The sequence below is a fragment of the Nyctibius grandis genome, chromosome 7 (assembly GCF_013368605.1).
Source record: "Nyctibius grandis isolate bNycGra1 chromosome 7, bNycGra1.pri, whole genome shotgun sequence".
NCBI lineage: Eukaryota > Metazoa > Chordata > Aves > Nyctibiiformes > Nyctibiidae > Nyctibius > Nyctibius grandis.
Window position 1 is genome coordinate 55,262,440 of NC_090664.1, and position 15,035 is coordinate 55,277,474.

At 39.5% G+C, this 15,035-nt stretch overlaps 1 protein-coding gene across 1 annotated transcript in view; it reads left to right on the plus strand.

Annotated features, from left to right (window-relative positions):
- MINDY4 (MINDY lysine 48 deubiquitinase 4) overlaps nt 1-15,035 on the plus strand; it is an 81,492-nt gene that overhangs the window by 18,291 nt on the left and 48,166 nt on the right. The window contains exons 6-9 of the mRNA XM_068405081.1: nt 8,351-8,409; nt 8,756-8,865; nt 9,987-10,103; nt 13,553-13,641. Of these exons, the coding sequence (XP_068261182.1) occupies nt 8,351-8,409; nt 8,756-8,865; nt 9,987-10,103; nt 13,553-13,641 (375 nt within the window). The remainder of the gene's footprint in view (nt 1-8,350; nt 8,410-8,755; nt 8,866-9,986; nt 10,104-13,552; nt 13,642-15,035) is intronic.

Consider the following 15,035-nt stretch of genomic DNA (forward strand, 5'->3'; position numbering starts at 1 on the left):
TAATATTTTGAAAGTGTTATGGTCCTTAAAGGATCAATATTCATGCTTTCTGTTATTAACAGGAGTAAACCATCTTATTATCCATATGAGAACCAAGCCTATGCTTTCCAGCTATATGTGACTGAATGCTTAAAACTGCCAAGATCCTCTCACACATTTTTATTCTGCATCATTCCTGGCCACAAGGTGTGCTGATTTACTTTAGAACATTGGCAGAGAATGTTGGCCATGAGTTTCTGAGCAAGTCCAGAGCATGATTTGACATCCCCCCCCATCAGCATAAGCAACAAAGCAGAGCACAAGCAATCCAGGAGGTTTCTGGACTCTACTGATGATAACTTCCTGATACAGGTGATCGAGGAATTGGCAAGGGGTGTGCTCTTCTAGACCTGATCCTTACAAGCAAGGGAGAACTTCTTGGGGATATGAAGGTTGGGAATAGGCTTGGCTGTGGCAACCATGAGATGGTGAGAGGAGAGGAGAAAGTGTGGCAAACAGCACTGTCACAACCCTGGACTTCAGAAAAGCAGCCTTTAGAGTGTTCAGGGACCTGCTTGGGAAAAATATTATAGAACATAGGTCTAAAAGAAGAGGGATCCCGTGGAGCTGGTTGATCTTCAAGGATCACTTCCTCCAAGCTCAAGAACCGTCTAGCCTGACATACAGGAAGTCAAGCAAATGCAGCAGGAGACCTGAATGGCTGAACAAGAAGCTCCTGAGAAAATTGAAACACAAAAAGAAAGCATAGAAGAAGTGGAAGAAGGGTCAGGTGACCTGGGAGCAATATAGAGACACTGTCTGAGTGTGCAGCGTTGAGGTTAGGAAAGCCAAAGCCCTCCTGGAGTTGAATATGGTGAGGAGTATGAACGGACACAAGAAAGGCTTCTGCAAGTACATCATCAGGAAAAGAAGGACTAGAGAAACTGTGGACCTGCACAGTTTGTGCTGAATGGTGCAGAGGACCTGGTGACAAAAGACACAGAAGAGTCTGAAGTACTGGGTACCTGGAGCAGGGAACAATTACCCTCAATAGGGGAGGATCAGATTAGGGAAGATTTAAGCAGATTATACATACACAAGTCCATGGGACCTGATGGGTTGTATTGAGTGCTGAGAGAGGTGGCCATTGTCAATGACACACCACTCTGGATTATCTTTGAAAGGTTGTGGCAATTTGGAAAAGTTCTTGAAGACTGGAAGAAATTTAATGCACTCCTATCTGCAAGAAGGGCAAGAAGGAATATCTAGGGATCTTCAGGCTGGTTAGCTTCACATTGATCCCTGGGAAGGTGGTGGAGCAAATCGTCCTGGAAGCCATTTCCAAGAATATTAAGGACAGGAAGGTGACTGTGAATAGTCAGCATGGATTTATGATGGGGAAATTGTATTTAACTAACCTCATAGCTTTCTGTGATGAGATGGCTGGCTTGATGGGTGAGAGGAGAGCAGTGGACGTTGTTTATCTTGATTGTAGTAAGGCTTTCAACACTCCCCCATAACAGCCTCATAGATAAACTGATGAAATATAGGCTAGATAAATGGACACTGAGATGGATTAAAAGCTGTGAGAACTAGGCTCAAAAGGTTGTGATCAGCAGCATGAAGTCCAGCTGGAGGCCAGGCAGTAGTGGTGTACCACAGGAGGTTGATGCTGGGGTCAATTGTGTTTAAGTTTTTCATTAATGACCTGGATGATGGGACAGAGTGCATCCTCAGCAAATTTACAGGTGACACAAATTCGGGAAGAGTGACTGACAGACTAGATGGTTATACTGCCATTCGGAGGGACTTTGGTGGGCTGGAGAAATGGTCTGGTGAATGTCTCATGAAGTTCAATAAAGGCAAATGCAGAGTCTTGTACTTATAGAAGAATAACGCCATGCATCAGCACAGGCTGGGGGCTGACCAGCTGGAAAGCAGCTCTGCAGAGAAGGACTCAGGAGTCCTGGTGAACACCAAGTTGAACATGTGCCAGCAATGCGCTCTTATGGCAAAGGAGGCCAACAGCATCCTGCGTTGCCTGAGTAAGACCATTGTGAGCAGATCACGGAAGGTGATCTTTCCCCTCTGCTCAGGCCTGGTGAGACACATCTTGGAGTGATGTGTCCAGTGCTGGGTACAAGAGAGACATGAACGTACTGGAGGGAGTCCAGCATAGGGCCACAAAGGATTGGAGTGTCTGACATATGAGGAGAGTCTGAGTGAGCTGGGACTTTTCAGCCTGGAGAAGACAAGGCTCAGGGGGATCTTACCAATATGTAGAAATATATGATGGGGTTTGGGAGAGAGTAAAGACAGAGCCAGACTCTTCTCAGTGGTGCCATGACAGGAAAAAAGGCAATGGGCACAAACAACTACAAGAAGGTCCATTTAAACATAAAAAAAATCTTTTTTCCTGTGAGGGTGGAAATGCTGGAACAGGCTGCTTAGGGAGTCTGTGGTGTCTCCATCCTTGCAGGTGCTTAAAACATGAGTGGACACAGCCATGAGCAACCTGCACTAGTTGAACTTGCTCTGAGCAGAGGGTTGGATTAGGTGAGCTCCAGATGTCCCTTCCAGCCTCAGCTATTCTGTGATTCTGAACTCATGACAGAAATAAGAGAGCTGAAGTAGCTGCCCTCTTTTAAATATGGGCTATCACTGAAACAGGAAAATACAGTGCCTAGTGAAGGTTAATACATGAATGTCAGCTTTCATAAAGGATACTAGTCAACATTCCGGTTTTAATTGTACTGTTTAAATAAAATTGAATTTCTAACTCAAAGGAAAAATAGTTCCAGCAAAGTTATTTAATGTACATTATTTACCCAACAGTTATGATTGTCTCCATTTTTTTCTACTATGCATTTTGGTGTAAGAATAGGTTTTCTAGGAATAGTGAGTATTTTTAAGTCTGTACTGTTTGCCCAGTGGGCTGTAATACTTCACTGTTATATACAAAATTGGTGTGTCAGGTGAGATTGCTTTGTCTAAAATACCTGGCATTTTGGTAAGTAATAAAGTTTTGATCCTGTGAGGTGTTGAGCAGTTCCTAAAGGTACTCATCACCTTGATAGCCTGTTCTGTGAAATGAGGTCTGAGCTCAGATGAACATATTCTTATAAACTAGAGCCTGTTTAAAATCAGTCAGAAAACCCCAACTGATTTCAGTATATGCCAGCATGCTCAGTGACATGCAGTGTGTATGAGTAACATCTGAGGAATTCATTAAATTTTTCCCCCTGTGAGAGGAAGAGGATATATTGGGCAATGATGGCATTTCTAGGAAATAGGAGTTTAGTCAGAGCGCAACGTTTCAGATAAAAGAATGGAAAGGAATGCAGAGTTGGAGCAGCCTAATAGTAAATTACCTTTGCATGTTTCCTTCCATCTTTGTCTGTTTGTGATCTGTGTGTAGCACCAGGCATTGTCCTTAAGCCACACGAAGAAGCACACGGCGTCATCTCAAGCTTTCGTCAATGCTTCGGTGTGGCTTTGTAGGCAGGAAGCGCGGTAAGAATAGTGCAGTTGGCACCTTCCCTGAGAGACTGACCAAACCCTCCTGGAGTGTGCTCAGCTGCCAGCTGGGGAATAAGTATTTGACACTTGCAATTGGCAGTCAGAAGAATGGCTGTCAAACAAAATGGGGTCATCTTTGGGGAACATGGATTTAACTAGCCCATATACAAAGAGAGAGAGAGGGATTGTAGTTGCCAAGTCACTCAGCAGTGAAAACCTTCAAGTATCTGCAGTTGCATAACACCTTTTATAACATAATGCTTGGACCGGAAAAAAGAACCTAAAATAAAAGTAACTGTTGTGACTTTTGTTTTGTGCCAATGGATTTATGGCATCAGAGCCTTCAACATCTGTGTGTGCTGCCATTTGCCCTTTTAGTATTTTTCCAGCACTCCATAGGAAGAGGCACTTTGCAATTACTGGAAATGGCAAATGACTTCTGTATCATTTCTTTATTTTTGGAAAGGATGTAAAACTGGAAAGGTCCAGCCCATTGCCTGAAATGCATTCAGTCAATTGAGAATTTGCCTTGTTCATGCAAACACAGAGGCACTCTAGATCTTCTCAGATGTAAACCAAGGACAGTATACATCCGATTTTGCTGGTAGAGCTTCACACCATTTCCTTTCACTGTGTCTACATATGGGCATCTGGGGGAGCACAGTAGGAAGCAGCATAAGAAGTTACGTGCGTCTTAAAAACAATCAGTTGTCTGCAGGTAGCACAAGGAATTTTTTCCCCCCTATGTGTTATTCTCCCTAAGATTACTCTAACAGGAGGTAGAAGCTCTCTCTGCAGTATGTGTGCTCACCAATAGGCTGTTACCTGGGTTCGCCTTTTCTCATAATAAAATAAGAGAACTAGCCCTCCTCAGTGTAAGCTCTCGTCTTCTTCCAATTTAACGTTTGATATTAGCTTTTAGGAAGATAATTTATTTTGCTAAAATCTGTCAGGTTACAGTGGTTTGGACTGTTAAAAATCTGAGGTTTCTGATAGGAAATGCAAGGCCACGAAAATTCCACATCCATAAAAATAAATGGCCTAAAAGTTGAAGGCCAAAACCAAACGGAGTGGGTACTTCATATGACAAGCAGAACGGAGGGTTGTATTCACCTCCACTGATGTGAATTGATTGAGTGTTGAAGTCTGGGAACCCTTCTTAATGCCTGACATAGTGTCTCTTAGCTGGTGTCTTGTAAGCATATTTATTTAATGGAATTTTAGCTCCCTGTTTCACTTTACTGATACTTCTTTATTTTGCTGGCAACTGTTTTGAGTTTCTGAATGTAATGTTCAGTTCACACGAGTGTTACTGTGCTCCTTGAAAATTCCAGTGTGGGGGTGTTGCACTGAAAAGTCTTTGATAGAGTACAGTGTGAATAAAGGAGCTACACTTTTATTATAGTAGGTCTGATTTTATAGCTGTAGATAAATATTAATTAATTACCTATGAGGGGGCATTCTGTTCAGGTGAGCCCAGCTCATCCGGCAGTTTGAACCTTCTTGTAGCTCAACCTGTGATTATCATCATTTTTTTTTCATATACAAACCTTCCCAGCAAAGATGTAGTTTTCTCCTGAGTTGTCACTACAGTTATTAAAATTCATCAGGACAAAACCAAATTAGTGTGTGAGCTTGTTAGACATGACCCTTTCAATGACAATTTTTTTCATTTACTTTTTATGTCTGTCAATGAACCATCTCTTCATGAATTATTTTTTCATACTGCTAATTACCAATCAAATCAGATGCAGTGCCTAACTAAAAAGGAAGTTTGGAGAAATTAAGTGTATGAATTCTGTTACTTTTGTCAACCAGGCTTGCAAGCAAGGCAGAATTTATATTAAATCTTCTTGACAAGGTCTTTTTCCCATAGAAATATATTGCCTTGTATTGATTATTATAATTTCCTTTGGCTCTTTACAGTAGCTTTTAATAATTCTGTTTTTATAATTTTGCCCCAAAGCAGTGCCAAGCTGCATCGCATATAATAGCCTTGTTTACTCTTTGCAAATAGTAACAGAGTCTAATTTTTTTCTTACCTACTCTCCAGATCTTACTCACTATACCAAGAATGTCATATATGTCTGTGTATGAAATAACAGCACAAGACAGTAGGATTGCTTTGTGACTTCTAGGCATCCTTCTGACACTAAATTATCACGCATAAAAGACGTATGTCCACAGAAAAGCTGTTGTAATCAGGCAGTGAAAATAAGTTTACGAACAGAGTCACCTTAAAGCCACTGATGATCAGTGTTTATTTTTTAAGCCCCTTTGTTTATTTGACCTCTTGTGTGTGCTAGTGTAAATAGGAAATAGTGGAATGTACATGCATTATAGTGCTGAGAAGTGCTTTCTCTGCAAGTTCAGCTATTCTGCGTAAATTCAGTTTTCTACAATGCCTGAAGATCAGATAGGAATGTTCAAATATTTAGAGAAAGTACTGTATAGTATGTTTATAATGAAACATATTTTCTTCCTGTCCCATTTTTCTGCCACGATGGATGACTTCCCCCTTCCTAAGTATTCGAACTGTATGGTTTTACGTGTACAATAAACTTTCCTGGAACAGTAACCATCTGCTGAAGTGGAAATTGCAATAAATGTCCTGAGAGTGTTTTGAGAAACACAAGTTCCCCTTAAGGATGGAACCCACACCTGCAAACACACCCCACTTAACCAGAAAACACCCTACATCAATCTTTGATGTCACCACCCTCCTCAGCTTGATGGGAATTTCCTTGTACTTTGAGAATTCAACGCACTTTGCATCCCGGGCTTGGTTCTTCCTGGAATAGGTGTAGAACCAAATTCTTTTAGACTTTCCAGAAAGCAATAATGTTGCAAAAACTGGTGCCAGGTGAGCTTTATATGAATTCTGCCATAGTTGACTTGATTTTAATTTATAGATCTTTTCAGATGTAACACTACTGAGGAGGTGTGTTTGGGACAACGATGAATCAAGGGTGCTAATTTGATGTAAGGACTGATCTACGTGCCTAAACATAGGCATATAGTGCTCTTTGAGACACTAAGGTATCCAAGACATCTAATAAAGCTAGGAGATGTGATACAGAAGAAACACATTATTCTCTAGGAAACAAGAGACAATAGTGTGCAGTCTCAGACAAATGAAAAACGTGGGTTGCGGTTATGTCTAAGTGCAGTTAAGTGACGTGAGTGCTTGGCTGAAAAACATTTTATTGGCAAATTTAGTGTCATTGAGACCCTTTCCCTGACCAGGAGAGATGAAAATACTAGAAAGCAGCTAGCAGAAAGAAAACTCAGCTGAAATTCAGTATTAGCAGAAAGCAAGGGGCAATCTGATTGCATTTTAAAATGTACCACAGTCAACTATATTAAACTCTGTATCACCATAAAAGTACTGTTATATTCAGTGAGAGCTCAATACTACTTATGCCACTCTACAAATTTGCTCTCAGTCGTCCTATTTATACTGACTTGCTGGGCATCGTGTTTATTTTTACTTCAGGTCCCTAGTAACATGGGTGATTTATTTCCATTCTATCTTTTCTGAACTGTGGCCATCCACATTTCATTGCATAAATCCTTTAACTTCTTTATAGAGAAGTGTTTCTTTTCTTATAGTATCAAAGACTATCAGTGAGAAAGGTGCCAAAATGCTTTTAAACTTGAAAAGTCCTGAGTTTGTTATGTCTGTACTCTGTTTTTATTCATCTTTCACACACTGAAAAAGGAAATTAAGTTAATGGAAAGTATGTGATATGACAGCAGTTGTTGCTATAATAATATCGTGCATACAAAGCATGTTGCTGAGGAAATTATTCCATACTATTTTTGAAAGGACTGTCAGTGCAATACCTTTTTTCCAAAACAAAGGCCAATGATGCAGTATTGCTCTTTTGAAAAAAAAAAAAAGATCATCTTTTTACAGTAGTTATTTGAAACTTTTCCCTTGTTCTGAATTCATTTTGGTACGAATTCAACAGGAAGAATAAACCCATCTCATCTCCAAAAATCTAACATTCTATTTAAGTTCTGACTTCACAGCCAAATATAAATGCTTAGTCCTTTTAGTAGTTGTTTATATGAATTTTTAACCTGTTTTTTTATGTAATATACCATTAAATCACAAGGGCAGTTGAACAACTGCTACCTATTAGTGGATTAAAAAAATACCCTGGTAAAGGAAGCCAATCTAACACCTATTCCCACTTATATTATTTGGATATTTCAAGTAGTTTAATAACTAACTTGAATCTCATCCTGATCCCTGTCAGGGATGTAAATTTTATTTCACGTCCTGATCCTTTGAACTCAGAGGCAGTCACATATATGTGAATATCCTCACTTGAAATTCAGGGCAGTATAAAATCTATCCCTGTGCATGAGCTTGCAGGACCTGACATACTGAAATCACACAAATGAAATGAAACTGATGTTGAAACAGGACTGAAATCCTGAATCAGTTGCAGTGTCTTGCTCTGTGCTGGCTGCTTTTCCTGATGAGCTGTAGTTCAGTTTTCTTCCATTTAAAAAGTTTTTGCTCTAACACCATTTATTTCCTTATACAAAAATGTTAGTGAGACTGAACTCCTTTGTACAGAACCTTTTAAAAGCTAAAGGTGAAAGCCATTGAATATGTTTTTTATCTATCTGGATCTTTTATTACGTCTCTCTCTCTCTCCACACACAGGCACGCACCCCCACCCCCCTGTATGTATATATACACACATATATATACACACACATTAAAAATTATATCTTTGTGTGGGCATATTCCATATTTCTTCTTGCTTATTCAAACAACTTTTCTAATTAAAAATAAACATTTGCTCATTCATTTTTTTTGATTAATTTTATGTAGGAAGTCTCCAACATCCACTTGCTATAAAGAAGACCAGGTGAAAGATGTCCTAGAATTAGGTAAGTTATGTCAAGCTTCATTTTTTTGCCATCGTATTCTTCAGAGCAGCTGTAACCAAATATGTATGAGTCGCTTCTTTTGTAACTCTTAGTTGATTCAGAGTAATTGGATTTGCTATTAACTTCTTGGGTAAGACTGTGTAAAGAAGTCATTAAGAAGTAATCAAACAAAGGCTGGCTCATGAATTTTTTATCTGTCCTTTCTGGCTAAAACTATATTTTCTTTTTTACAAAGACAAATGACAAGAAAGTGTTATTGTCATATTGATGACCTGCTGGCACTGAGCCTGCTGGGGGAAGCACTTTTTTTCATCCAACACATTATATGATTTTTTTTTTCTTTCAGTTGATGTTGACGATGAAGAAACAACTGGACAAGTTAATAAGAACCCAGATCTTTCAACAGTGTGTACGCTTCAAGTAGTATCAAAAGCAATTGATATTTCTCTTGCAAAAGTAAGACTAACTGTGACGGTAAAAACAAATAGATGTGTGAGAATGTTATTTCAGTTAAGTTAGCCAAAGCTGGAATGGATTGCTCTGTGTTGCATGTTTGTGTGTGATTTAACATGTGCTGTATTCATTCCTGAGTGTATTCCTTATTTGGTATTCAGCTGAAAAAGTAATGTAGGGATGCCTGTCCAAAATTCAGAAAAATACCATAAGAGCATGCCAGAATGCATCAGCCTGCTTGAAGCACAGATAATAGCTTTAATTAATGAAGCTTGTATTATTAATGCCTCTAGTCAGTGATCCTTGTGCTTATTCACCAGTCCTTTAAATTGACAGTGGTTCAGAACAAGTTTATTATTCCCCTATCACTGCTTCTCTCTTGCTTATCTTCCTTATTTTGAGCAGAGATGGAACCGTTAAATACTTTTCGTATTTTCCTTCCCATTCAAACAGAGGGAAAAAAAAACAGAGAAAAGATAATGAGGGTGTCTTCCAATTTAATTTCTAGATCAAAGATGTCCAAGTAACTATACAAACACTGAGCAGTCTGTTCTTTTTTACTCAGCTTTACTTTAGCATGAATGCAATTTTTTCAGTTTAGCTATTCCTGAATAGTGGTGGTCTGCAGTCATTCAGGGCCAAGCTCTGAATTTGGTAGATGCTGATACGCCATCTGACATACAGCAGTCAAACATTTGACTAACGTTTATCTCATCCCAGCAACTCTGACAGGCAAAACAGACTGCCGTTTCTCCGCAGTGTGTCCAGCAGGGTCCTTTTCTCCCTAGTGCAACCATTGGTAGGCGTTGCTCCTCTAGGCAATATTCTGTCATGCTTTCATGGGAAACTGTGCCCCAGACGGTCTGCATAAATAGTTTCCTATGCTGAGCAGCACACAGCATTACGAGTTGAAGGAATATTGCAGGAAAAGGAAAAAATTGCTCCTTTTCATTTGAGTGTTGCTATTTACAGTATGTATAAAACAGAAAAGGGTGGTTATAGTGAGTTAGTCATTACCCTTCCACACTCTTCCTTTCTTTTCTACAAATTACTGCAAGAAAATGTACTTGTATTTTGGATTTGTTTTTAAAATAAGAACTTTTTTATTTCTTTTTTTTTAATAGGAATTAAAAAATCTATTGTTTGGCTCTAGTCTTTGTTGCTTCAGTGAAGAATGGAAAATACAGAGTTTTACATTTAATAACATACCACAGTTAAAATACGGCATTGTGCAAAAAAAGGTACTGTAAATAACTTCCTTAAAGTGATCTTTGCTTTTTACACTGAGTTTACAGAGGCTGTGTGTTTCAGCAGTAAAAAAATGTCTTCTAAAGACTCTTCTCTGTCTTCATCTTCTCCGATTACCACTGGATGATGTCACCTTGTCAAGCCTTGTCAGGAGACTTGAGATGGATGGAATATCTCTGAGGGAAACTTAAAGTAGCTACAGAAAGTGTGCACGTGTGTGTGTGTGACGAGGAGTTATTTATAGGGAGGTGGACAAGCTACTTCAGCTGAAAGCTAGTGGTGGTAAAAGAATAAAAGGGCATAAGTCAAGGGTGGAGTTTAAGAGAAAAAGGATATATGGGGGCAATGTTTAACAAGTTTGAGATGCAGCTTGATCTGTCTCAAAATGGAGAGAGAGCAAGAATTGCCTGCAGTGCCTGGGAAATCACTAGCAGATTTTTGCCTCTTAAAGATAGGGGGGTCACATGAGGTAGCTCATTCCTAAAATAAAAGGGAACAAATGCCCCTGCGGTGTCACTGGGACTGCTGGTGGGACTGCCTCTTTTGCAGCCATGTTTCTGTAATTCTGGACTGGAGCCACAGGATGCCAACTCCTCCCTAAAACAAGGTTTTAATCAATTCCTAGACATCATCTGCCAAGTGGCCCTTTTTAAAATCCCCAGCAGGTTCCTGTGGTGACCAGAGCTGGTAAAACCACCATGCCATGACTAGGGTCAGCCTGGAAAGCATGTACCCAATGCATAGGAATTTTTGGTGCTAACAAAATTCTCTCTGGTCTAGGGCATTCAGTGAGAGACTCACTCATCTGGTGTCCATCTTGTCAACCTCGCCTGGGCACGTGACTCTTACACACTGAGACTGCAGTGCTTCAGACTGTCCTTCAGCTCTATGTGCCGAATGCAGTTAGTCAGGCTGGTTTCTCAGCTGGCCGATGCGTAGACTCAGACCAGGGACCACATGCAGGGCACAGATTATGTAGCTGCCTCCAAAACCAAACAGATCCATCGTAAAAATTCATCCTTCTCAGCTGCAGCTTAATGCTTTTCTCTCTACCCTGTGACTGTACATATGGGATATCCATGCACCAGTTCTATTCTCTTAAGAGCAAGGATCTGAGGACTTCAGTAAAGACTAGGGAAGGAGTAGACTCCTCTTTACAAAACACTCATCGAGCTTCTGCGCTGATGCAGAAAATCTTTATCTGGCCTGAGAGAAGCAGACCATTATGTACTATACAGAAATGAGAGGAAGAGAGGCTTTGGGGCAAGGACAATGGCTAATAAACATGTCATTAAGATGTTTAATTAACTTACCTTCTCTGGTTAAATATTTCATTAGGCTGAGGATCTCAGAAGAAAGCTGCTTATGTTTAAATAAAACCTAGCAGAAAAAAAATATTAAATGTTAATTTAGACTCCAAAAGGAACCACGGCAGTAATGTTCACTGGTCCACAGTAAATGTTACTTTGGTGTTTCCAGACCCTGCTGCTAGAGAAAGGATGTTTCACCTCTTCTAGCAACTCACTGGCCATTAAATTCCCTGACATAAATTCTACAACAGGAATGGTAAACCAGAGTGTTTTGCTTAGATGTGTTTATTTCAGGTAGCTAATATATTCCTCTTCACTTCCAAACTTCATTTCAGCTGAACAATTGTTTGATTCTCTCCTACGTTAAGTTTCTGTGGTCCTATAAGAAGCTATTGAGAATGGTTCCTATAACTTTTTTGACTGGGAAGCTTTCCCTGGTAGACTGAAATAAACCTTGCTTTTTTCCTTAATATATTTCAGATGATTCACTCATTATTTAGTTATGTAAGTAATTATAGAGAGGTAGTGTGTGTGTAATATAAATGAGGAAATAGAAAGTATCAATATCTAAGCTATTCTCTGATTGCAGGACCTTACAGGACCTGCAAGTCCTGTTCCCTCAGGCTTGATGCTGTACTTAGGGCAACTTAGGATCACTTTGATCACATTGCCATTTGAAAATAGCAGTGCTGGCTGCACTTTTCATTCTCCTCCAGCGTTCTGAGAGGAGTTTGACAGATCCTAAACTGATTCATCACAGCCTGGTCATGAGGAAATCAGAGGAAATCAGGGGTACAACTGTAGCATGTTGACAGCAGTGCAATCCTGGGTTAATCTCAGGCTATGGAGAGTAACAACAGCACAGACTTTGGCATGGGTTAAAATCAGACTCTCCAGAAAACCTGCTGGGTGATCCAAACTTTCTTACCCTCATTGTTTTTCTTACTTTACCTGGGTAGACAAAGCTAGCACTGATATGTCAGCCTATATGGGATGTTGATTTAGGGAGGACCTGTGTTAAAGTAATGGACTTCCTAATGTTAAGAATGAACCCATTTCTGAGAGTGGCAGCATGTGCTGACAGACACATGGGACAGCATCTGTGGGATTTAATATGTTGAATCCTCTATTAAGTTGCAGTAATTCCCAGTACTACCAATGTGATGTGTGGTGTTGTGGTATCTGTGATGTTAGTCTTGTGTCCTGCATAGCCTGCTCTGTTCGTGCGTAGGTGTTCCAGACAAATGATGGCTTTTCTCTGTCTCCTCAGCAATGTGACACGAGGCACCTGGGAGAGAACTGAGTGACAAGGGAAGGAGAGTTATGCTGGATGAAGTTTTCTAGACAAGAAGAGGGCATACCATTTGGTTCTGAGGATAACTTGTACAGCTGTCTCTGCCATATAGTTAACCCATAGGAACAGGTTTTGGTCATGCAGTGGGGTGAGGTGGGCTAGATGGCAGGCAATAAGCAAGGAGAAGGAAATACATTGCTACCCCATCCCACAGTCTTTCAAAACAGCTATAAATCTATTTTCCATAAAGTTTAAAGTTAAAATGGCTTTTGTTGGTATTGTGAATTTTTTTCCAACATTAATCATTTGAAATCTTCAGATTTCCTTCATTTTTCTTTCTCTTCCCCAGTGAGATAGCTGCCTGGCGCAGAGGGCTACACATAAAACTGAAATCTTTGTTTAGTGATGTAAGTGGGAACTTGAGAGGAGACATAGTGTTCAGAGGAGTAAAGAGCAAGACTTATTTTCACCCTTTGGAAAACAATCACATTTGATTTCTCTCTAGAAGTTAAAGTAGACTGTGGCTCAATAGAGATCAGGAGATCTTTCATTTGTTTGCATAATCACAGAACAGATTTAAAAAAACCTTTCCACTGACGTTAGAGATGTCTAGGCATTTTCAGGAAAACTAGGTGGGAAACAATACCAGTTTGTAACACTGATTTTCATTGGCTTGCAAAAAAAATAGCAACAGAGAGCACTACAAAGTCCTGGATGGGAAGAGAGAGTTGAAAACATGGCTTAAGCCTGAATGGAAGCACATGGCTTGCAAAAATTTTCACCAGCATCAAACAGTGCAAATTGTTTTGCTCACGGAGTGTCCCATTATTCCCCTCAGGGTGGCCCATGTGGAGTACTGGCTGCAGTTCAAGCGTGCGTCCTACAGCAGCTTATCTTTGCAGACAGTAACAGGAATAAAGACACTCGGTAAGTCAGCAATTGACATCAGATATATTTCCCATACAGAAGTCGAAAGTTTTTTTCTCTGCTGCAGCCACTCAGGAGCCTTTTGAGTTTGAACTTATTGAACTTCTCTTTGTCTCTGAGAGAGAAAGAAAGTAACATATGATTTACTTGTACTTACTTCCCTTTCAACTGTAGGAATTTAGAGGTTGGCGTTTTGTTTGTATAATTACTTGTATAATTACTTGCTTGTGATTAACCCAAGAACCTCTAAAAAAATCCAACAGCTTGAATTGAGGCCAATGAAAATTATTTAACCTTGAGATCCCATGGAGATATGATTCCAAAGAAAATGTAATCAAGATTTGAAAGACCATGAAATTCATGCAGTTTTTGACACTAAGAATCTCAGGGAGTTTGAAAAATTAAAGTTATAGCTATAAATTCTTTTTCTTGGTGCTACTGTTTTTGATCTTTCACAGTTAAACTCCTTAATAGAATTTAAATTTAAATTCTGTGTGTTTTCTAATTACTTTAAAGGAATATTAAGTGCTGCTAGTGACAAGGAAAATTCCTTGGACTGCTATAATATTAACCTACTTGTCGCTTTGCTAAAGGAACAGAGCTTATTCAATGAAATGCTGGAAAATAATGTCTAAAAAAATTACTTCATTATCTGACTTCTTGTATTTGCCTTTTGTTTTCAATAAGAGATTAACTCCATTACAAAAGAAAAATTTTCAAAGGTTTCTTTCATGTGCTTTACAGGTACAGTTTGTTGAATAGGGATAACAGTATTTTAATGGTTTATGCTGCCACCACCTTGTGTTATTTGTGGGTGATACACTGACCTCAGTTTAGTCAGAAGAAAAGCTTTCATGCTGAGATTTTTCTTGAACTTCATTACCTTACACTGTAAAAATGTTTGTTATGTATAAAAATTTGGCCTTAAATATACACTTTTCTTCTTGGTACTGTTTAGGAAAGTGACAGGGTCTCTGTTGATTTTCCTTAGTTTTGTCTGACTGGCACTTCATCAATAATGGAAAGGAACCTGTAGAACATCATTATTATTTGTCTTCAGCACCCAGGATGGGAGGTGACAGTTAATCAAAGGATTACCAGGCCCTAGTGGGTCCACACAGATGCTCAGGTCCAGTAGTGAGTAGGCAGTCCTGATATGAGACACCTAGTAAGCCGTTAGAAGTGTTGAAAACCAGGCTTAGAGTCAAAAGACAATATTGAAAGTTTTACCATTACTGCTACTATTGCTACTACTATTGCTGTTGCTAGTTATTATTGGCACTGATTGCTTGTGGCCCCCAAGACAAGGGCCAAATAAACAAGATGCTGTGAATTCATCACTTGAAAATTGCCTGTTCCTTGAAGTCACTTAAAAGCAATTAGCATGGGCTGAT